This window comes from Clinocottus analis, unplaced genomic scaffold (assembly GCF_023055335.1).
Source record: "Clinocottus analis isolate CAN_PGR_092001 unplaced genomic scaffold, fCliAna1.0.p SCAF_9, whole genome shotgun sequence".
Lineage (NCBI taxonomy): Eukaryota > Metazoa > Chordata > Actinopteri > Perciformes > Cottidae > Clinocottus > Clinocottus analis.
In genome coordinates, this window is record NW_027176251.1 from 13,085,035 (window position 1) to 13,108,087 (window position 23,053).

Here is a 23,053-nt window from a genome sequence, read left to right on the forward strand (position 1 = left end):
ACGCACACGTTGGCTGGGAGTCTTTCTTTCACTTCCAGTACGTAGAAATGTATGACACGAAACTCTTTCTGCCTCCAAAAAAAGTGCTAAACGTCAACTTTGAGAGTGAAAATCAGACAGATAACAATACCAGGAGAAGACGTGATATGGTTTTAAACACTTTCATGTCAGGGTTAATTAAGAAAACAATTGTGGTGACTTTGTTTTTTTTTTCAGAACTATTTTATTACAGAATTCTTATGCTATTGCCGATCCCATCCCACACACGTGAACACCGAGGAACAAAACTCAGACCAGATTCTTTTTTTTTTATGCTGAAATTGAACAAAAACAAATAAAAAGTCAAAATAATAATAATAAAAGAGAGAAATCCAGAATAGCATGTTGTAACTGCTGGACTTTTCTTTTTTCCTTCTTCTTGAGACTAAAAAATACACTTACAATTTGAAGCAGCAACAGAATGTGCATTTACCTGATTATACAATGGAACATTACTTTTGTTATAACATGAATCTGTTTTTCATCGCATTATAAGAGTCTAAATATTCCTTATACTTTTTTTTTTATTGACAAAAATCAAAAAGGCAAAGCAAAAAATGTACACCTCATGTTCACCTGGAACAAAACAGAGAAAACAAATCAGGGAAATATTTGACGTTAGATTTCTTTTCTTCTAGCTTTTTATGATCTAAATCCTTTTATTTGTGTTTTGGGGATGCAAATAATAATCCTGAATGTGTTGGTTGCTGTCCACTCTGACTGTACATAGACTTTTACCTGGTATGAGAAAACTGAACATCTGGATGACAAACCAATGCTGCTGATTCAGAATACAAAGGAAAACAGCTGTTTTACAAGGAATGAGTTTTTTACAGCGGCGTGTAGCTTTATTGATTATCCTAAACACAGGCCATATTTTCATCAGCACAATCACATGATGCGTCCTTGTGTCTTTACTTCACGACCCCACGAGGCGTCATTGAGAGCGTGATTCATGTCAATACGGCGAAAAAAACACAGACGTGGTGAGATCTACAGTTTGATTGGACGAGGGGCAGAGATCACCGGCGAGGACGGCGGTGTTGAGATCCAACTGGCCTGCTGGCAGCTGGACGTCTCTTTAATCATCACATTAGTCCATGATCCTGTCGCCTCACCATGAAAGCGTCAACTTTAAAATGAGCACGAGAGTCCAGGACGGCTGTTTGAAACTACGGGAGAGATCGTCCTCCGACGTCTCTTTTGCAGGACGTCTCAGATCCCGTCCTTGAGGGACCGTGAGTTGAGTCCTGTCTCACCGGGGCGACACATGCTCGAAAAAGCATAAGAATAAGATCAAAACAAACTAACAAAAACTGAATGATTCCCACATTAATGTACAAACATAAACAACAGTTAAAAAGCCAACCACGTCGCTCGCCCCTGGCAGGTTAACATCGTGCTTCCTGTCCATAAAGTGCACTCTCCATCCTGCTGTGCGGCTTGGAAAAGAAAAAAAAAGAAGGAATGTATGTGAAGGAGAAAGAGAGAGAGAGAGAGAGAGAGAGAGAGAGAGAGAGAGAGAGAGAGAGAGGGGAAACTCCGCTGCATGTGTGTGAGTGTATGTGTGTGTGTGTGTGTGTGTGTGTGTGTGTGTTCAGTCTTATTCCCAGAGCGACTGTGAATTAGAGGACATGACAGTCTCAGGTGGATGGACGGAGGAGGAGGAGGCAGTGGGAGGTGTGTGTGTGTGTGTGTGTGTGTGTGTGTGTGTTTGAGTGGGCTGGCGTTAATAAACATAGCCCTCGCTGTAGGGGTGCGGCGGGCAGTAGGGCCCCTCCTGTACGTAGGCCATGTTTTCGTCAAAGTGCGACAGCGGCACCGTGTCCTCCTCGTTGATCTGCCGCTCCATGTCCGTCTTCAGCACCGGCCGCTGATTGTCGGGAAACGCCATGGAGAACAAGGCCTCGGGGTCGCACACGAACTTGTAGACGTATCTCTCACCGGCCACCTGGACGGAGACAAGACGGCGTGGAGCAATGAATGGCGAGGACATTTTTTAACTCAGAGCACATAGACGCTCGCACGACGAGGAGTCCATTTAACTTTAAGAAATACAATTTAAAAAGGACCCTCACTCTTAGTAAATGTGTAACAGGTTTTAATATTCACTGGTCAATACATGGCAACAAAACCTATACATTTTTTTATTTTTTCATATTTATGAATAGCCAAAAGTCAATCTACTAAGACGACTTAAAATCAAGGTTACATTTCAGCAAAGTTGACAATGTTAGGAGGATAAAGCACGGTGGGTCTTAGGAGGCAAATATAATCTATTATTACATTATTTTATTGTAATTTTAAAGGTTCTTTCTTTAAAGAAATAACTACAAGCAGCCATTTTGACGCATCACCGCCAGTAAACACGCGTGTGACCAACAATAACTGGCAGTGACATGTTAAAGTTCATTGACCTCTGGTGGAAGTATTGATTAAACAGGAGGGAGCACAAGCTCCGCCTCTAACACAGGTGGAATCAATCAGACCCTTATTGAGTCTGATTGATTGAGCTCCAAACCTTTTCTCTGAAAAACACAAGTTTTCATGATTTGAGTGAAGCTGAACAGACATTTGAATTTCCTTTAAAGTCTTTAAATTCATTACATTACATATCCTGTCATATGGTGTTCAAAAATACACTATTTTTACCTTTTGCATGATTCCCTTCTCGTAGTAGTAGCGCAACGATCGGCTGAGCTTGTCGTAATTCATCGCTGGTCGATTCTTCTGTATCCCCCACCGACGGGCCACCTTTGCACCACACACGGAGAGACAACACAAAAACAGTGAGCGGACGGCAAAACAGACGCATTACAACACAAACACTGCGCGGCCCTCCCCGATTTTTCAGCCAAAATGTTACACAAACTTATTACCCCGTATTGTCCTAATAACTGTCATTAGAGTGCGTCCAGCCTCGGCAGACCTGACCAGGGATGTGTTCATTAGGCGCTTGTCACGCGCTCGGCGGAGGAGGCAGCAGATGTTGCAGCACCTGTCTAGCAGACCACCCACCACCCGGCCTCGCAGTCCAAACCCGCAGCCCCGTGGCGCTCTCGCCAGCTTCTCCTCTGACGATTCTCCCATTCTCCTCGTCTCCCTTTTTGTTTTTCTTCGGTTATTTCAGCCTTTTCACTCCTCTCGCTGACATGCCACACCTGCCTGTGAAAAGGCAGAAGCCGCTAGCTAGCGCTCGTCTGCCGCTCCTCCCCCCACCCCCTTAAAAGCGAGCGCGTTCGGTCACCTGATGGCATGAATGGGCCCCCCTGTTAGCTGCAGCTGGCCCGCGCCTCTAGACGCTGTCGGGCTGTGTGGACCGCTGCCAGGTACCCACTCTATCTCCTCCCCCCCACGTCTGCAACCTGCATCCTCCTCCATCCTCCAACAGCGAGCGACAGTGACTGAGCCCCACTGTGTGTGATGTGGCCGCTCACAGACCCGGCCTCTGTTTCCTCCATTTCAAAAGGTCCAACCGTCAACATGGGTTATATTTTTAGGAACACGGCCTGTGAAATATTTAGCAGGGCGCTGGTCTGAAGGGTCAAGCTGGATGGATTGTGCTTGAGTACAAGGTACAGATATAAAAACTTACTGACTTGACTCCTTTCAGAGCAGAGAACATCATTCATCCAACCTGTTTTTCTTTTTTATGAATGTAAAACACTGGAGTAGAGCTGCAACTAATAATTATTAATCAATCTGTTGATTATTTAAAAAAGTAGACGTCCTCACAGCTCAAAACCTAAAAATGAATCAGCCAGTGATATCAAAAAAAAAAGAAAGAAAAGCAGCAAACTCTCATTTGAGAAGCTTTTCTTTGAATAAATGATGAACATGTTGATGGATTAAGCAGCCTATAGTCCACTGTAGGGTTTTTTGTCACATACACAAGCAACATGTTTTGAAACAATGTGGTGGTGCAAAATCAAGAATTAGAAAAAAAATTATATAAAGTACAAGCTTTCTATTTTTGTGTGTGCTTGTTTTCTGGATGTCAAGTGACCTTCGGTTCCACTAAAAGTGCCCGAAATCAAATCCAATTCTCTGTAAAAAAAAACCCAAAAAAAACTAAACAACAAGATTAAAATGAACAGTGCTGACGTCTCTCTGAGCCTCTCACCTCCTCTGGCTCGATGAGTTTGAACTCCATGCCGCGGCCGGTCCAGGCGATGAAGTGGGAGTTGGACGGGTCGTCCAGCAGAGCCACCAGGAACTGCCAGAGCTGCAGCGAGCCTCTGCGCTGGTACGACGGGCCCTCGCGGTAGAGGCCCGACTCCTGCTTGATGTCCCCTAGAGGACACGCAACGGACCGGATTACATTCACTCATGAAGACAAAGACTGTTGTTGTTGTAGCCACGTATAGCATTGAAGTTAACATGAAAACACAGGAAACATTTGTTTTACTGATTAGAGGACAAAATGAGTCCATTAACTCCACCTAAATGCATTTATGTATTTATCATGTTATCTATGTAAACATGAACGAGGACGTATGAGGACCTTTGGCACACACAGGGCTGGTGGGTCCAGGGATCGTTCAGTCAGGAGACGCTGTTCGTTTGTATTTATCAAGTAACAGAAGTATCAAGAGCACGATGTAGTTATGTAATCTTTGTAGAAATCTTAACCCACACTACATTATTTTGCCAACCCAACTACGTAGTTTTCTTGTCTAAACCAACTGAGTAGTTTCCTGTAAAAACAGAAGTTTATTTTGAGAAGACTTGACACTGAGGAGTAACTTTATATCATAACTATATCATATATATGAGGATACGTTGGTTTTCAAGAACACATTGATAAAACAAAGTTGTGATTATTAACCGTCTCTTTTAAAATGGCCTGTTCAAGATAATATAAGTGGATTTGGAACTCTTTTATCCAAGAATTTGCTCTTTTCATGATTTATAGACTCAACCTCTTGTGAATTGTGTCGATATATTTTTGGAGGAAAACACACTGCTGCAAAAACTGTTTGTTTTTAATGTAGAATTTTAAAAAAAAACTCTGGATGGGAAACTCACCTTCAACCTTTTCAGGCACCACGCAGGTATCATCGTAGAAATGCCTCGCCACCTTGTCAAACATACAACCTGGAAAAGAAGATAAAGATGACTAAATATTCAGCCCAAATTCAAAGTGCACGATCCCAACATTTAACCCGCATCGCCGCTGGTACCTTCAGTCCTGTTGGCGTGAGCCAGGTAGCCGTCTTGCCGCAGGTAGACAGAATGGCAGCTAGGCACTTCAGCTGAAAGCCGGGCAAGAAAGGGAGAAGTGGGTGTTAAAGGGCCCGAGGGCAGCATGGAGAGCACTATCTCAGTTATCTGAGAGCAGTCACAGCCTGTTCACTCAACGCACCACTGGCTCTGATTAAAGAACGTGCCCCCCAGCATCGGCTCTCAGCCGCAGGCCGGCTCACTATATCACCCCGCTAATACTCCACTCAGGAGGATTTACTACCCAACAAAAAAACACGGCGCTGGTGTGAAAACACACGCTTGCATGATGTCAGTTTATTCATAAAGCGAGGCGGGGGGGGGGGGGGGGGGTCAACGTGAGGCGTTTTCAGTTTGACTTCTTCACTGGTTAGTGTGTCATTGAAGTGGCTTTTTACATTTGATTTAAAAAGGCCCTGAAAACTTATTTTTCTCAATCAGGTTCTCACTATGTGTGATCAGATCTTCCCTGAACAAACTTCACATGAGAGATTTTCTTTTTCTTTCTGTAAACTCTTATCACATGTTTGAAGTGGGCGGAGCTCAATTGGGGGGGGGGGAGCCACATTTAAACACATCTAAAAATACTCACACAGGTGAGTTTTTGAATGTTAAAGTCTTATTAAAAAACACCCAAAGATGTTTTCTGGTATTACTTTGACTGTTGCTTATCAAGTCCTTACCATTTACTGAAATAGAGAAAACATGTTTTAAGGAGTTTTAAGATAAAATGCCACAAATATTGTTGAGACTTCACTCCGTCTTGACTTCTTTCTTTATCATATCCGTTTATTATTTATTTCCCGGAGATCAACATTTCACCTGCACTTCCTGATATTTGTCAGAATCCTCATTTCTAAAATAAGAATACATCTCATTTGGAAGATCTTGTACCTAAAACTGAACTGCTTGTATTTAATCACATCACTAAAAAAGAAGCTTGTATTTCAACCTAATTTACTGTCCTCTAAATGTCAGATCCTCCCACAACACAGACTTGGGATAAAAAAAAACGGCCAAACAGGTTACGAAGCGAATGTTCAATAAACAGACTGAAGCCCTTCATTTGGGCCCATAAACATTTCTCTGAACTTCATCAAAGTAATGGGCTTGTAGAGGAAATTGCTGCTAATGAAATTACCAGCTCCCCTCCCATCCTCTCCAACAGGCCTGGTCCAGTCAACATGCTCCACTGTGGCTAATAAATCCCCTCTGATGCTACATCTTGATGCCCAGTACAGTACGGGACAGTCGTGTACTCTATAAACACAAATATAACTCCTCGCTCTCTTTATGTTTAATCTTTATGTCACAGTTGTAGACCTTACATCCTGACTTGAAACTAGTAACTACATGAACCGTTAATCCATAACCATTTTGAACATTGATTAATTGTTCAAGCCATTTTTTTATTGAGCATAAATGTCACAAGCGAGTTCGGGCTTCTTAAACCTTTCAGCATTTCTCTGCTTTTATCATTGTGAATTAAATGTATTTAGTTTTTTGACGGCCGGTTGGACCAAACAAACAAATTTAAGACCTCAATTTGGACTTTTGGATTTCTCCATTTGCCCTTTTAGAAAAAAGAATTGAGGAAAAGAAAGAAGATGAATCAATAATGAAAATGTAGAAGTTGTGAAAGTCATCGATCACAAAGTAAACTTCTAACTGGAAAAAACAATATCCCAGTTTCCCCCCGACAGAAACTGTGAAAACAAAGATGGTGTAACGTAACGGAGAGCTGAAAGAGGCTCAGTGTGTTTCCAGAAGCCAACGACACGGGAAGAGGCGGCTTTTCTCCCTGACTGGTCACACGGCCTCTCCTCCAGCTCGGCCTCTCCTCAAGCTCGGCCTCTCCCGGGTCCCCTCTGTCCGCCTTGTGAATGAACCCAGCGGTCCGGCCGTACATCCATTCATGTCCTCGCGCAGCCTCGGGCTCCGCCAGGGGCCGATGATTAGCTCCCTTTTTTGCTCTTGAACTAAAAAAGGGAGCGGACAAGCGTGGGAGGGAGGATTTTGGATTGTGACCAGGCATAGCCCCCACCCCCATTTCCGCTTTCCTATTAGAGCGCCACAGGAAATGGTGACCGGCACAGACACCCGGCCCAACCAGATCCCCTGCCCTAATAATGGGCAAACTCAATAAACGCCCCCCCCCTCTCCCTTCCTCCTCCTCCCACGTCTTCTCCCATTCCTGAAATGATAACGCTCTGGCAGCTGCTCTCTCTTGTACCTCTTTCCGGGTGAAACAACGCTTGTGTCTCGGAGCCTCTCACCTGAGTCGTAGGTGAAGTCCCTCGGCTCCTGCTTGATCATCATGGTGGCCGGGTAGGCGTGGGGTAGCGGCGCCCCCATCACGGCCGGGTGCTCAAACAGGGGGTCTGGATACTCCTGCTTGAAGCCCTGAGGAGGGAAGGGGATGTTGGGTTCGGACATCTGCCTGTGGTAGATGGGCCGGCCGTCCCGAGCCATCGTCGGCGGGGAGGGGAACGAGTGGCACGGCTCCGAGAGCTGACGGCGAAATCTGGAGGAGGAGGAGGAGGAACGCAGAGTCAGTGGATTCACTTTCAGCCAGACACAAAGAAGAGGAAACAATGAAATGCGTGGGACGTGACACCGTTTAAGTTATCGGACTTAAATAAGTCAATATGGACCAGAGTAATGTGAGCTCAACGGCCGCTTTACTAGCTTTCATTCAAGAATGAAGGAAGACTACGAGACGTGGTTAAAAGGCAACTGATTTTAAAGGTCTACAAAACAGAAAATCCTTAACATCTTCAAATAGCTGGTTATTTATCCAACATAATATCACATAAGACAAATAAAAGTAGAAAATACCCACTAATGCAACAAGAGGATGTTTGACATTTTTGCTTGTAATCATGACTTAAATTCTCAACTGATTATGAAGTGATGTAATGATTATTCTTTCATCTGGAGACTAATTGATATACCTTCTAGTTGCCAACTCCAAAGGCTTCGATAATTGTGTTGAATACGCTGTTCGCAAAGAGCGAGAGTGAACGTCCATGCTCAAATGAGATTTGACATGGAACAACTTGAAAAAAAAACACTTTGTTTTAATGCTTTTGAATATTAATTATTGAATAATTTTACCTCAAGCTTCTAAAAATATTCAACAGGGCCAGGAAAATACTTTATTATAAAGGGTCACAAGCCAAAGCGGTCGGGATCAAAGACATTCAGTACAAAGTCCCCGACACCAGTTTTCCAGCACACCGAGTTATGTCTTTGTCACATTTATCCTGTCGATAAGATTTGTTGCAGTTTGCTGGCTCCTCCCACTGAACCTCGACCGGGACTCCAACGCGTCATAGTCTCCACATGTAAATGGGATGTAAATGTAAACGGCTGCGGTACCTGTGGTCCATGGAGTAGGCGCTGTCGGGGAGCGGCTGCGAGGCCGGGATGTGGGCGTAGGTCCTGTCTGGTTTGGGCGTCGGGGCCGCCGTGGGTGATGCATGGTGGAGGGGGGACACAGGAGTGCTACAGGGGGGAGTCACTGGGCTGGAGGGCTTCATTCCTGCAGGCTGCTTCTGCTCATAGGCACTGTGGCAGACAGAGGAAGAGAGTCACATTCTGTTGTTCCCCTGCTTTACAGTAGTGAGGTAAAAACAACGGATGAAAAGAGAAAAATACTCAACAAAAGAAAACAGAGGGATAGAGGGATTTATTTTGAAAAGGCTCTTTATTTTACTTCATGTTACTCTACTTTCCAATACTTTACAGCTTTGCAAAATGTCACACAAAAGACTGATTCAAACTCATTTTAACAAAGTTAACGGCGGCTTTTGCACGTTGTGTTTTCCTCGAGGGAGTTTGATAAAAACAGTTGTGCATCCTCCTTTGTTTGCCATACATTTGTCCTTGTACGATTTCCGTTAGCTCAGACGCATGCTGACTTGTTTTCGATGGATATATTAAGACACATGGCACCACCTCTTGGCATACACTGTGGAGGTTTTAATGTAAAGCGAGTCCTGCCAAATGTTGGGCTTTGCAGTTTTTTGTTGTCACCAGGTGAGCAAATGAATCACACACATGATGATTCATGACTCGTGAAAACGTTTATCCCTGCGTACAAGGTTATACGAGCATGCAAAGAGAATGCATGTTGAGTATAACATCAGTTCAACAACTGAAATTCAACATAACTACCTTAAATGAATTGATGCTCGGTCGAGGACTATTTAAAGTATGTTTCGGTGTCATGCGGTGCCCACCTGACGTTGTAGGGGCACTTCTCTCCATACTGGAGTTTGAAGGGCCGTTCTTGACTACAGTTGGAGCTCAGCTCTGAACACGGGCTGTGCAGCTCCCTCTTGATCTTCAGCTGCAGTCCGTGGAAAGCCACTGAGAGAGAGAGAGAGAGAGAGAGAGAGAGAGAGAGAGAGAGAGAGAGAGAGAGAGAGAGAGAGAGAGAGTGAGAGTGAGAGTGAGAGTGAGAGAGAAAGAGAGAGAGAAAGAGAGAGAGATTTAGATACTATTTTTAAATAACTTGTTTTGGAGTTTAAGGCAAAATATTATTTTAGGCAGGAAGAATAAGCTTCTGAAATAGCATTTATACTCTCATCGGACAGAAATTCCCTCAACTTCAATGTATTTTTTAATAAGATTAGCAGTTGTTTAGGACTGATTAACCACCTCCATCATCTGCAAAATCATTCACAAAACAATGAAATAAAAAAAACACATGAACAAAAATAATCAAATGAATACATTAGGCCATTAAACAATATCTAACAAAAGCACAAAGCGTATTCTGTGTGCTCCAGTAGCCCGCAGGCGGCCGTGTTGCAGTCCATATTCTCATACGCGTGCAAATAAGACAATTCATGATGGAGAAGTTCAAAGTACTTTTCGGAGCATCCGTCCAGCGACAGATTTGACATCCGTTTGACGTCGCCTACACAAACAACTCACTTCAAATCTCATTTGTCTGGCCTTTTTCCCTGACAGGGACTCTGTTAGTGAAATATGACAATCATAAAACTGGATGTGCGGCGCGCTCCTATAAATGCTTTATCTGCTTTCAGCTGGCTGTCAATACGTTCCAGACGTCAACAACAGGGCTCATCGATCTGGAGGGGGTCGGGAGGGGGAGAGTGGGTGTGGGGGCCTTGCTGCACTCTCTACCTATGGCCCCGCCGTGAGCCCGGTGCATCCGAGAGGCTGTTAAGTGCCTGATCAGTCCTGATTAACATGCCATCATCTCAAGTCATGATCAACGCTAATCCAATTGGCTGCGCCTCTGACGAAAAAGGGCCCAGTCAGTCAGAATGAAGTCGGGCTCGGGTTGCAGCTCGGCGGTGAGGCCGTCCCCGCAGCATCCCACGGTTGAAGGGAATGACTTTTGACTGGCGTTTGAGGCCGAGAGACGGCCTGCCACTCCCCTGATTTAAAAACAGAGCGAGCTGAGATTATGAATGGAGAAGGCAAAAAAAAAAAAGAGGACATATTCGTCAACTCCTGGTTTAGATAACGTGAAAACATTTAGATGTTCCAATGACCCGTGGGACTCAAGTCTGTGGTTTTTGGGAGTGTTTTTCGCCGGCGGTCCAGACGGTCTCCTCAACGGCAGCGAGAGGAGGATGTTTTTGGGGAGTTTTCTCACGGCTGACTGACAGCTGCCGTACGAGCAGGGGTCGATCTGCCAACACCCCCCCCCCCCCCCCATCTGACGCACAGCCCGGCCCCAGGGGGACGGCCACACAAAGCTCAGGGGTTGTTCGCAGCCCTCGCTGGGGGCCTGACCTTTCCGGGTCATCGATCGGAGGTCAAAGAGACACTTCCTGAGGGGAGACCTTTGGCAACTCTGGCACGACGGAGCCTTGTTAAGGGCTTACGAAGTCAAAACAATACCGTGGTTATGAATGTTTAGTGTCACTTGAATTACCTGCGATGAACATACATTCATTTATTTTTCTCTGCGTTCAGAGCCTCTCTCCTGACTTCTGGGTCACGGCTCCTCTCACGCCAAACTGGATTGTTTTTCTTCATTAAACACAGACTCCTGCTTTCAGTTCGTGCCATTTACATACGTCTATAAAAACGCAGTGTTTAACTACTGCGTCACGTCAGCTATTAACAATAGTGTCGCGTGTGCTGCAGCGGAGGGCCTGAAATTAGAAATGGAAATGTCACAATAGATTTCGTCAGCGGGGTGCCAAGGTACACAAATCAATAGCGAGGGCATTGCCTCTGACTAAAACAGAGACTTCCTTTTCAGTCCAGAATGTCATGCCCATCACTGCTTGATTGCTCTCATTATCTACGTATTGATTAGCCGAGATAGTAGGGTGTTTAAAAGTAGAAGCAGTTAGAACAATTACTGGGTCTATTTCGAATGCAAATGTTTTTGTTGTTGTGTTTTTTTTTTCCCAAGCCATTAACTTAAATGTTGTGCAATTTTCTTTGATCTTTGCTGTAAAGATTCAATAGAATTCTTTAAAAATAATAATTTTAAGAAAAAAAACACAATTCTTCAAGACAATGTCATCTCCATATATTTCCTGACAAAATGTGGTTCGAACAATTCAATCTTAGCTGCCATTTTTCTGGCAATCCTTTTGGTACATTGTCAAAGAACTCTTGGCCCCGAACGTTACGTGTTCTCAGGTACAAATGGTGTGTTTTGGCAGAACCAGAGCCTGCGTTTGGCAGATATTTCTCTGGTCCATTCATAAAAAAAATACAGGTCTTTTGGCAGCAGCGAAAACCCCTCCATTCCATTTTCACCTACTGTAGGTGCTCGCCTTTGCTGTTAAATGATGGCGGCTCAGATCTGCTGGTAACGTGTGGCCTCATTTTACACCTCCGCTACTCCTTCGTTCCCTGCTAAGTTATGCTAATGGTAAGCATCTGTGTTGGAGTTTGAGACAAAGAAAATTCTCCTTCTCCTCTTTCAGCCCGAGGACACTTTCGCTTCGAGGCCGCTCACATGCTGCTTCTGTGCTGCATGGATGGAGAGTGCGAAGTCGACATTGAGAGAAACTGCCATAGCTTCCTGAGAGGTGATAAATCTGAGCCCTTGGAAATATAACAGAACAGCCAGGGATAGGAATTTAAAACCTGCCTTTCTGATAAAATCTTTGACCCTACAAACTCCTAAATGCAGACTGTTGAACAGACTACCAAAATACATAATAATGGTAGAACACGATTATTATGCTACTAAGAGGAACCCAATAGAAACAGACGTAAAAGTACCAGAATTTAAAGAATAATTAAAAAAAGCAGCTATTTTAAAATGGAGGAGAGATTCAGGACTATTCCGAGTATATAGTTTACTAGATTTAATTTCCTAAAAGTAAAATTCTACTATTTATTGAACTCCCGTCAAATTATTTATTTAGAAATAAATACTATTGTTGCCACACTATAGTAGTTTATTCAGCTAACGCTATCAATTAGTTAGCACAGATAGTTAGATAGCAAAATTGCGCACGATAAAATATGTGTTTAGCATCCAACACACATTTAACACATATTTATAAAATACATACTACAGTTGGTGCACCAGTTGTTTATTTCGCTAATGCTACCAACAAGCTAGCACCAAAAGCAAACAGTAAGTCTAACAACACAAGTGGATAAATCACGTTTCAGCTAATGCTAACTATGCTACTATCAAAGAAATGGTTTGTCATGTAGTGGTAGCTCCAGTTAACTCTTCATTTGATTCAAATAAAATTTGATACAGAAAATGTATTTAAAAATCTTCAAAAATCGTTTTAAATCTGTTTATCCGGCTGAATGAAACACGTCGGTATCATAAACGTTGGTTTGCCACAGAGCTTGTTTATTGAAATAATACAAAATCCCATTGGCCTTTCGTGGAGGGAAGCAGTGCAACGCTAACGTCCTTATTGGCCCACAAAAATATGTCTTTGCAGCAGCTCTCTACAGGCAAAGTAAACTGTACTAAAACAAAAGTAGTCTCTTAAATAATAACGCTGTTGTTCATAGATATTTTTCTAACTGTCAACTAAACATAAACAGTAAGTCTTAGGTCAAAATATTTCTTAAAATTTTAAACATGGCTGAATTATTTCCTAAAACAACCCGGCACTATAGTTTTAAGCAGAAACACGATAGTAAACGTTTTTTGGAGAACAATGGAGCTCTATGGCACAGAGTAATACAACTACATCAGCCTTTTCAATACAACTAATACTAATAATTACTGTTAGTTTTAGTCTTTTGATAGTATTTGCTGACAATACGGAGGACACGTGAAAGTTGATTTCAGTGACAAGAAACCCGACATGTAACAGCTTCCCACCATACGTGCCGTCCTTCTCGCCCTGCTCTTGCAACTCCTGAGATAAATCTCTCTTTCCAGCTTCCTCTCTGGCTCTCTACCTCCCCGACCGCCCCTCCGGCTCTCCGCTCGGTGGAACCCATATGGGAGAGCTGCCGGCTGGGACGCCTGCTCGCGCGCCCAACCACGGTGCCCTCACCCTCCCGCCATCTGTCAGTGCCTCTCCAGTCTGCTGCAGGTTTGCCAACAGGACAATTCAGATGGTCAGCAGTCTCCTGCCACCGTGGCCACCCACCCCGGCTACCTCTGAAGGACAACGGGACAGTCTCGGTGACCTCTGGTTCTCTACTGTACGCCGCACCGCGCCTCCATCTTGGATGTCAGGGCGTACGCTTATTCACACCAAAGGGTCGGGACGTTATTCACCGTCCAGCGAGACGAACGTAAATAATTTGACAGGGCAAAAATATTCAAAGGATATAAAGGAGGATGAGGGTCAATTGTTTTTACACCCTAATTATGGTTTAATTAATATTAGCTTGTCTTTATAAAGCCTCGGGAGCAAATATGGCAAAAAAAAATCAATAAATAAATTAGGAATATTGCACTAACAAGTTTAAAATACGGGTAAGACATTTAAAGACTGAAGCGTTTGAAAGCAGGATACTGTCATCCTGAGAATGATGGTTAAAAAAAAAAAAAAAAAGACACCCCCCTCTGTTTTTTTAATCTAAGCAACCAAGATGAACCTGCTGGAGGATCTCAGGTTGTGATCTGGCTCACAAGGGGTTAAAATGTCCCAAATGTTTTCCAAAATCTATCAATCTACACAAATTTCACACTTGACCGTTCCTCTTTGCTCGAGTTCCTCACTCCTGTATTTTGTCCAACTTTGTTTCCAGGTTAAAGGGCGTTGAGGACATAGGAAAGACTTGTTTTGTGTCTTTTCTCACAGTTTCATGGGCGTTTTGGCTCATCTGAAAGACATGTGCTCGCTCGGGGTCCCACTGAGCTCCACTCACTCCATTTCTGTCCCCACCTTGGCACAACTTCTTCCAGAAGTGGACCGTGCCAAGTCACCAGTCACCGTGTGCAGCTACCGTACACGAGCAGGTGAAGTACGACCAACTGCATAATCCTAAATACTGTGAGTGGGAAAGCAGCTCAGAGGCCAAAGACATTTCCATCAAACCGTTAAGGAGTATTTTTTTTAATTAGGAATTATGCGGGATGTTAAAAAAATAGAGAAAGGAGGAAATAAAATCGTCATTGCTTTCAAACTGTATACCAGGAGGCCAACAAAGCCTTCAACTGAATAAGAATAAATGCAGTATTAACTAATATTAAACTGCCGGATTTAGAAAATCTAACCACACTGGAAGGTTTGCACAAAAAGCATTTGGAGGAAAGGTCGCGTTGAAGCAAGATTTTATTCCGCAAAAAATTCAAAACAGCCATCAATTGACAGCAGTTTGTCCTACCTGGAGTTAAAAATATCACTTCAACCCACTGGAAAAAAAAAGGAAAATCTGCCACAATATTTTGATGTTTATGCAAATAAATCACAGTGCAATAATATCTCAGTGGTGGTGAGAGGTACATGAGTAACAGAGGGAAGGAGAGAGAGAGAGAGAGAGAGAGAGAGAGAGAGAGAGAGAGAGAGAGAGAGAGAGAGAGAGAGGGAGAGAGAGAGAGAGAAAGAGAGAGAGAGAGAGAGAGAGAAAGAGAGAAAGAGAGAAAGAGAGAGAGAGAGAGAGAGAAAGAGAGAAAGAGAGAGAGAGAGACCCCCGCCCCCCAGCAATGCACCTGTCTGCGGACCTGCAAGACTGCTGCAGCTTTCCAGAGAGCACTTGTGCGAGGAAAGGTGATTGTACCAAGAGACACGGAGAAAACACACACACACACACACACACACACACACACACGTTCACTCTACCCGGCTACAAACACAACCAGTCGAAACGAGTGGGAGAGAAAAAAAAAAACAGCAAAAAAAAAAAAAAAAAGCCACCACAGATGTTCACACACGTAAACGCACGCACACCAACACACAAGAGAAAAGCAGCGCGGTCTCTTACTCACAGTTTTCAGTCTGGAAGTCTGGAACGAACTGCTCGTCATTGTCGGGAACTTGAGCTAAAGACACAAGCAGAGAAGAAGAAAGGGAATGATTGTTTCTGATGTTGATGGACAACGCAGCATTGATCACAGCTCTCTACAGCCCAGTACCCTCCTCTGGCAAACAGTCTCCTGGGATATTAGCTTGGCTTATCCCAGCATTGTTCGCCTCCGTTGACGGCTAAAGAACACCGAAATATGTCTTACAGGAAATCAGGGCAAGGGGTATTTGTTTTTTTTTTTCTCCCTGGTGCTAATGTTGTGTTAGAAAAAAGAAGTGCAACACGGTTTTGTATGTTTCAACAGCCGAAAATACCTTTTATATTAGTAAGTCTTCTTTTTAAAAAAAAAAAAAATCTATTATTGAACTCTACGAGTTATTTTTCGAAATACAAAAAATAGATTCAAGATTTGTTTTTCAAAACAAATCTCTTGAAAAGAAAACAAAAAGAATTAGATTTCACAAGACAAAACAATCCCAACACAAAGTCTGTGTAGTTTGTATTGTTTTACACAACCTTTCTCTGCAGATCAGGATTTTCCAGTTGTTGTTTCCACTTTGTTAAAACTTAAAAAGAACTGCAGGCTTACATTTTTATTTCATTAAATCTCAAAGTCATTTGTCGTGATTCCAGAGCAACAATCTGCCTTTATGTGTGTGTCTTGTGGATCGTCACACAAACAATCACATCCAAAACAATTCTGAGCTTAATTTTCATTTAATAAAATAGCCAGTTAATAGAAAAAAATGACTCATGAGCAACCAGGAAATGCTCCAAAATTACATATTTTATGTACAAAATAACCTTGAAATATTCAGGACAATAGGCCTTTCCACGATTTCCAAAATGAGCTGCACAATGAACCGTGTTTTCATGAACAAACGCCAGCCTGCGAGGGCTCTAACATATTGCTTTCGGGGACCATCTACTTCCTAACTCCACTTCCCGAGGTCGCCTCGTCCATTGACTGCTCCGCAAGCCTCGGCTCTCGCTCCTCGCCAGCAGCCAAACACCCATTGTTACCAGTATCTAATTGGCTTCTTCCCCACTGGTGAATCCACCTGTACCTACCGAGTGAGGTCTGTTCCAAAACCCTCCGATGCTTCACCTGCGCTTCAAACCGCCCCTGCACTCCCGGGCTAATGCTCAAATAATGAAGCCTGCTCCGCTCCGGCTCCAATTAGGCATGTACATATTTATATCACACATATTTACACCCGGTGACAGTTCTCCGTGTCCCTCAAGCTTGTCTCTCTCTCTCTCTCTCTGGCGAAAGGCAAAGGGAGAATTTTAATGTGTCATTAGCACGTCTATTTATACGCACAATGAGGTGGATCCTCATTATCACAGGATCGGTAACATGTCTCGACAAGATTTTGAAAAGAAAAACACTAATTTACCTTTTTTTTCTTTTTTTTCTTCCACTCCTGATATGATCAGGGATGTTTTTGTTTTTTTCTTGCCAGAGGTGTGAATTGAGGAGAGTAAACAATCAACAGATCAAGAGGCGAAATTGCTCCATATTTTCCAACAATGTCAAGCGGGTGAGGAGAGCAGCAAACAAAGACGTATAATGATTTCACTCCAGATTGTGCTGTAGTTAAAGCTCATCGGCTTATCAGCTCTCTATTGTCTGCTATTCTTTTCAATAGAATAGGAATTTAAGCCAGGGCTGGAAAAGCGTTCATCTGGGAAGCAACGTCGCTGTTTTAGTCCACTTTGTTACGAGCTTTCTTAAAGGGCCATGACACAAACGTTTGAATAATATACTAGACTAAATAGATAAAAAAAGATAAGACCTTCCATGACAAATCTAACGCAAACCTTTTTAAAGAAAATACAGAAACAAAAAAGGTGGAACTCACAAACAGCTCTCGTCCCGTGATCGCACCACAAACAAACTTTTAGAAACTTCACAAAACCTAACTTAGGAGGAACAAAGGGAGGAGAAAAAGAGAAAAGAGAAAGGCAGCAGTGTTTCTGGTCCAAAAAGGAAGTACAGGACGGATGAGTCACCGGCCTCAGTCTGTGAATGGGCCAGCTGATCTCTGCAACAAGCTCCTGGGGAGGAACGGCAGAACCGGAAATCTGACGCCATTCACAAAACAACAACAACAAAAAACGAGAAGGAGAAGGACAGAAGGGAGTGAGGATGGAAAGATAAAAGTTGGGAACAGGAGGCCTGAGCGAGAGATCATCTGAGTTCAAAAAATGTTTCCTGCTGATTTTAGAGAAAAACAGCAACAGAGAAAAAGCCCTGCGTGAACCAAAGCAAATAGAAATCGTTCCAAAATTATCTTTTTTTTCCCCTGACAAAAAAGGTGGTTTAAAAAAGGTGTAAAAACAGAAGCTGGGTGGCGGTGGAGGGCAGAAGTGGGTTTGTGGGGGTCAAACACACGGCTGTCAGCTGACGAGCGCCCTCAACCTCTCGTAAATTTAGTACCGTCTCTCATAATTCCTCCTCTTGTTCCAATTACCTGAACTAATAAATCTTAGAAATGGGAAGGTATTCCTTTTCATCTTAATGGACAGGAAGTCATTCATTAGATCTACACTCTTGAAGCGTACATCATCACATTGATCCATGACAGCCGAGAACTGTAATCTTTAACAGTAATACCTCTTATCAGCCGTCGCCGTCTCCTTTCTCACTTTGGATACTGAAATATTAAAATCGTGTCTTATTCTTTTTTCTTTTTTTTTTTTTTACACGCCCCGCGGTGTGCGCTGCGCTGCCTCGTAATCTAACTGCCTCTCAGAAACCCGGCTCGAGCGCTCTAATATCTGTTTCGGCGCATACTTTTCATTTTTTAAAAGCTTTGGATTGCACTGCGAGCATTTTCAAATGTGTTAAAGAATAGATGGAGCCCATAAATGATTGAGGGTCTCATGCACCTGTGTGAAAGGTGCGAGAGCTGCAATCTCTCCCGACACTTTTCCAAGGGGGATGTATTACGACTCAATCCTTATTTAAAGAAGAAGAAAAAAAGTATTGAAGTTGATTTAATTATACTGTGCACTTGAGTGGTCTACTTTACAACTAGAATGATGGCTTCACCACCCGAGCACTGACTGATGTGTTAATGGCTTCAGAGGCTGCAAAGCTACCATACAAAAGAAATAAACATTTAAAAATAACTAATTCTAATTGACTTGCTTTACACTAATAAAACAGAGATAATATAACATGTTCATATTTGTGCCTTTTATTTTTTACAAAATGTTTATTAATCCACATTTTTAATTAAACGACTAATACATAACTCAAACTGTAATATTACATATTAAAACTGATTCTTAAAAGTACTTTTTAGTATAATATAACGTATAATGTTTCACAAGTTTTTCTGTTCTTATAACATTGCATGCTAAAACGAGCATGTGTAGTAAATGGAAGAAGCTTGTGTTAATATTGAGACGTGGAGTTAAAACTATATTTTTTACAAGTGCTTTGGCTTCAAGAATACTGTTAATTTGATCACATATCAAATGTTTATACACAAACAAAAATAATTTAGATTATCCTTCCCAAGCAATGTGCTTCCACGCTACAACTTCACACTCTTGGATTCCTGGTTTTACTCTGACGGAGCAAATCAAGAACAACTTCTAAAGCTAAATATATGCAACTTCTCCACAGTTTACCTCTAAAATACACAACTTGCACACTACTGACATATAAACTTTCAGATTACATGCGATATTCAAAGTGCGTTTCATCTCAGTGAGACATGAGTGCAAAAGTCAAACCAAGAAACCACGTGGAACATGCACATGCAGATAAAAAAAACACTTTAAAGTTGAATAAATAAGACAAACAATATTCACCACTAACCAAAACTTCGGTGCTGCAGACACGGTGGAAAGAGGACACTCGCACTTAAATCCTGAAGCATCACGTCTCAGTTAGACCACAATGAGCATGTCTTGCCATTAGAGAAAAAAATATATTAAAAAGCAAAGAAATGGATAAGTATATAATTTTTTTTCAACCAATCGCCGCTTTCAGAGACTTCTGGTGTTTTAAAAGTCGGCAAATGAAAAGAAAAATTATAGATCCATTCTTTTTTTTTTTGGGGCTGCCAGGAAATATAACTGAAGAAGAGAAGGTGATGGTACAGCTGGAGCAGATAGAGAGGTGTGCTGAGAGGAAGCAGAGAGAGAGAGAGAGAGCAGATGAGAGTGAAAGAGAGAGAGAGAGAGAGCTGGTAGGCTACAGCAGAGCTCTGGTGGAGGTGGAGGTGGCGGCTGGCGTGCAGCGCGTTAGCTCCTGCCAAAAGCAGAAGAGACAGTGAGCGTCGGAGAGCCTTCTCCTGGTAATTTGTGATGACACTCTCTGGGTAGAGCCTCCTCTGTCTCCCTCAAGACCCCTCGCTCACAGTCTCTAATGTATGCATGACACACAAGGTGCCTCTTCCACACAGGCTTTTAATTGGACTGCGACGCTCGGCTTGTAACTCCAGGCAGCCCCCCTCTCCCCCCCCCCAACCCCCATCCCCACCCCTCACAACCCATCCATTTTTACCCATCTCTCCTTTTCTTTTCTTTTTTTTGCTCAGAGATTTTAAAACACTCACCTTCTGCCAGCCAAGTCTCCTGCAGCTGACTGAGGTCCTGGAAGAGCTCTGGAGGGAAGAAGCAGAGAACAAGGCTTGAAGGCAGTAAAAAAAAAAAAAAAAAAGAGAAAAGAAACAATCAAAGCCCTGGAGGAGCATCAGAAACGACCGACTTCATTACAGCGAGCTGATCTGGCGTCGGAGCCCCTTTTGGAGCTCAGTGGGCACGTGTGCAGCTAATAACAAGTCAATTTGTGTCTCTGACCACTGACAGAGGCTTGTGAGAATCATCACAGGCCGCTGTGTTGTAATTGAGATTCTGTAGTTAGCAGCGCAGGTGGCCACAAACCAATTGAATTTTGCTAAATGTTTAGGAGCCGTGAAATTAACTTCTCCCTCTGCCCTCTGCCTACCTTCGGTATCCAGAGCCAGGTCGGACTTAATGACTTTTCTCTTTCTGTCATTTGCCGGCCTCTCGCAGCTCGTTGTATTTCCTTGTGGCTTCTGCAGCAACAACAACAAAAAGACACAAATCAATTTATTCTTCTTTTCCTCACTGGAGCGGTGACTCTGTTGTTGGAAGCAGTGCACGTGCGACTGAAAGAGCCTCAATGAGCCACTCACTTGATGCCTCACACACACAGACACACACACACTTCCAACGCCATGCAAAGAGACCTGTGTCTCACTCGTTAGACATAATTAACATGGTGCATGACCAATAACACTGTGTTAGCAGTGGGCACCTTGTTTAGCTGTTGATCTTTGATTATTAGATGGAACTTAAATGGTCCCTGAGGGAGAAATGAGTCTTGGCAGCAGCAGGAAGGAAGACAGAGATGAGAGATCAGAACCAGAAGAGAAGTAGAGAGAAGAACAGAGAAAGAAAAAAAAAGATATTAAAGATGATGTGAGAGGTCAGCATTTGTTATTGGATTTGCTTCCAAGTTTTTTTTGTTTTTTTAAAACTCACTTTGGAGTTACAGTAAGGCACTTGCTGGTCGTGAAATCTATCCATTCTGCCCCTCTGTGGCTTTTAATTGACGAGCGATCTGCAGTGTCCCCAGAGTCTCCAGTCCGGTCACCCTTCACACACACAAAAAAAAAACCCGAGATGGATGGAAAGCAGAAAGACAAGAGAGGACATGAGTGGACGTCTCATTCATTAAAGGCACAGTTTAGATACCCGAACTGCCAGTGTTTTAACGGATGTTTTCAAAGACGGAAATCGCCAACAAAAACACCTCCGGCGATGCTGCAAAGTTAAGTTGACAAGCGGCACATTTCGTGCGTAAACGAGGGGCGAGCTGGGCTGCGGAGCGCGCCGAAATGTTTTTTTTTACACGATAGAATAAACTTATGAAGCAGAGAAAGTGTGTGTGTGTGTGTGTGTGTGTGTGTGTGTGTGTGTGTGTGGAGAGGGGGGGGGGTGTAGGGGTGTGGGGGGGACATGCAACTTACCTCAGATACCTCGCTTTTCATCCGCGCGCGGAGTGCCACGGAGCGGCTGCAGGGTCCTCACAGTCCCGGCTGCTGCATGCGCTTCCTCCCCGCCGCTCGCTGTGTCGCTTTCTAGCGGCTTGGCATCGCCTCCCGGGGCCTCCCATGGAAACAAGCCGCGCGCCGCTTCCTATTGGTTGTCAATGTCTTTCACTGGATCAGATTGCTGGCAGTCAATCACGCACGGCTGCGGGCGGTAAAAAAAAAGCACCGGAGAAGTCAAGGGTAACGTTGGAGCGTCGTGCTTTTTTTTATTTTTATAATACAAATAAATAGAAAAAACATGGACTTTGTAGTTATTTTTAATAGAAGAAAATACACACCAGATTTTAGCATTACTGGTTTTGTTTTTAAAGTTACAAACATGCAAACGATGCACCTGCACAACCTCTCTCTCTCTCTCTCTCTCTCTCTCTCTCTCTCTCTCTCTCTCTCTCTCCCTTTCTCTCTCTCTCTCTCTCTCTCTCGCTCTCTCTCTCGCTCTCTCTCTCTCTCTCTCTCTCTCTCTCTCTCTCTCTCTCTCTCTCTCTCTCGCTCTCTCTCTCGCTCTCTCTCTCTCTCTCTCCTCTCTCGGTCAAGTTTGTGTCCATGGTAACTGTGTTTTGAAGTGTCTCCCGTCCGGGGGGACTTGCTTTAAGCGCCAGCTTTTCGCTCTCCTGTAAGGGATACATTGTTGCACCCGCAGAAGCCACTGACCTGGAAGTAAAGCTCAGGTCAGCGAGCAAAACCATAGGACGGCTTCCCATAAAAGTAAGCACTGCTGCTCACTAGCGCGCGCGCACACACACACACACACACACACACACACACACACACACACACACACACACACACACGCACACGGCCGATGAATAGCAGGGAGTAAGACCGTATATAAGAGAAGGAAGGGAAACGTCCCGACGTAAAGCCTGAAGCTGTTGCTTTTCTGTAGCTTCCTGGTTTGCAATGACGTAGCTATTCACATAGCTAACGTTAGAGTACATGCAGACAAGTAAAACACCGAAAGAGAAGACAGACGTATCTTGCTGGTTTTCATTAAGGGTTTACAATATGATTTATTAACATGTGAACATAACAGCAGTAGTCAGAAACTTCGTTAGCTTACTCTTTGGCAGCACCAGAACATACAAGATGTAATGCATCTAAAAAAACAACATAAAACACCTGCTAAGCAAGAACAAAAGGCTGTGAGATCATTAGCTTTGGTGAAATTAAATACAACGTGAGCTGAATAAGTAACTTCTTAGCTCAGCTAACAGGTGAAGTTATTGTTTCTTACCATTAAAAAAGCTGTCAGACCTGCAATATTGTTATGTGTTTCTTTTAAGGAC

General features: G+C 43.3%; 1 protein-coding gene across 5 annotated transcripts; it reads right to left on the bottom strand.

Annotated features, from left to right (window-relative positions):
• Positions 1–247: 247 nt before the first annotated feature.
• On the bottom strand, positions 248–22,024 carry etv1 (ETS variant transcription factor 1). Of its 5 annotated transcripts, XM_068569621.1 has the most exons (13): positions 21,684–22,024; positions 21,196–21,308; positions 20,636–20,726; positions 20,244–20,291; positions 15,629–15,682; positions 9,507–9,636; positions 8,644–8,832; positions 7,539–7,786; positions 5,223–5,294; positions 5,068–5,136; positions 4,163–4,332; positions 2,692–2,793; positions 248–1,990 (listed from the first exon to the last, which is right to left on the bottom strand). In XM_068569621.1, the coding sequence occupies exons 2-13, from the start codon at positions 21,238–21,240 to the stop codon at positions 1,769–1,771; spliced, it is 1,440 nt and encodes a 479-aa protein (XP_068425722.1). In that variant the 5' UTR covers positions 21,241–21,308; positions 21,684–22,024; the 3' UTR covers positions 248–1,768. The 5 variants fall into 5 exon arrangements, with proteins under 5 accessions (XP_068425722.1, XP_068425724.1, XP_068425723.1 ...); XM_068569623.1 differs by lacking the exon at positions 21,196–21,308; XM_068569622.1 differs by lacking the exon at positions 21,684–22,024 and having other exon boundaries at positions 21,196–21,452.
• Positions 22,025–23,053: the final 1,029 nt, after the last annotated feature.

What these genes read in the sequence shown, in the direction of transcription:
- etv1 (XM_068569621.1), bottom strand. Translation starts at nt 21,240, where the DNA reads ATGGATAGATTTCACGACCAGCAAGTGCCTTACTGTAACTCCAAA. An exon ending in AAGTGCCCCTACAACGTCAG is followed by an intron (nt 8,833 to 9,506) that starts GTGGGCACCGCA and finishes TGTCTGCCACAG; the next exon opens with TGCCTATGAGCAGAAGCAGC. An exon ending in AACTCATCGAGCCAGAGGAG is followed by an intron (nt 2,794 to 4,162) that starts GTGAGAGGCTCA and finishes TGTGGTGCAAAG; the next exon opens with GTGGCCCGTCGGTGGGGGAT.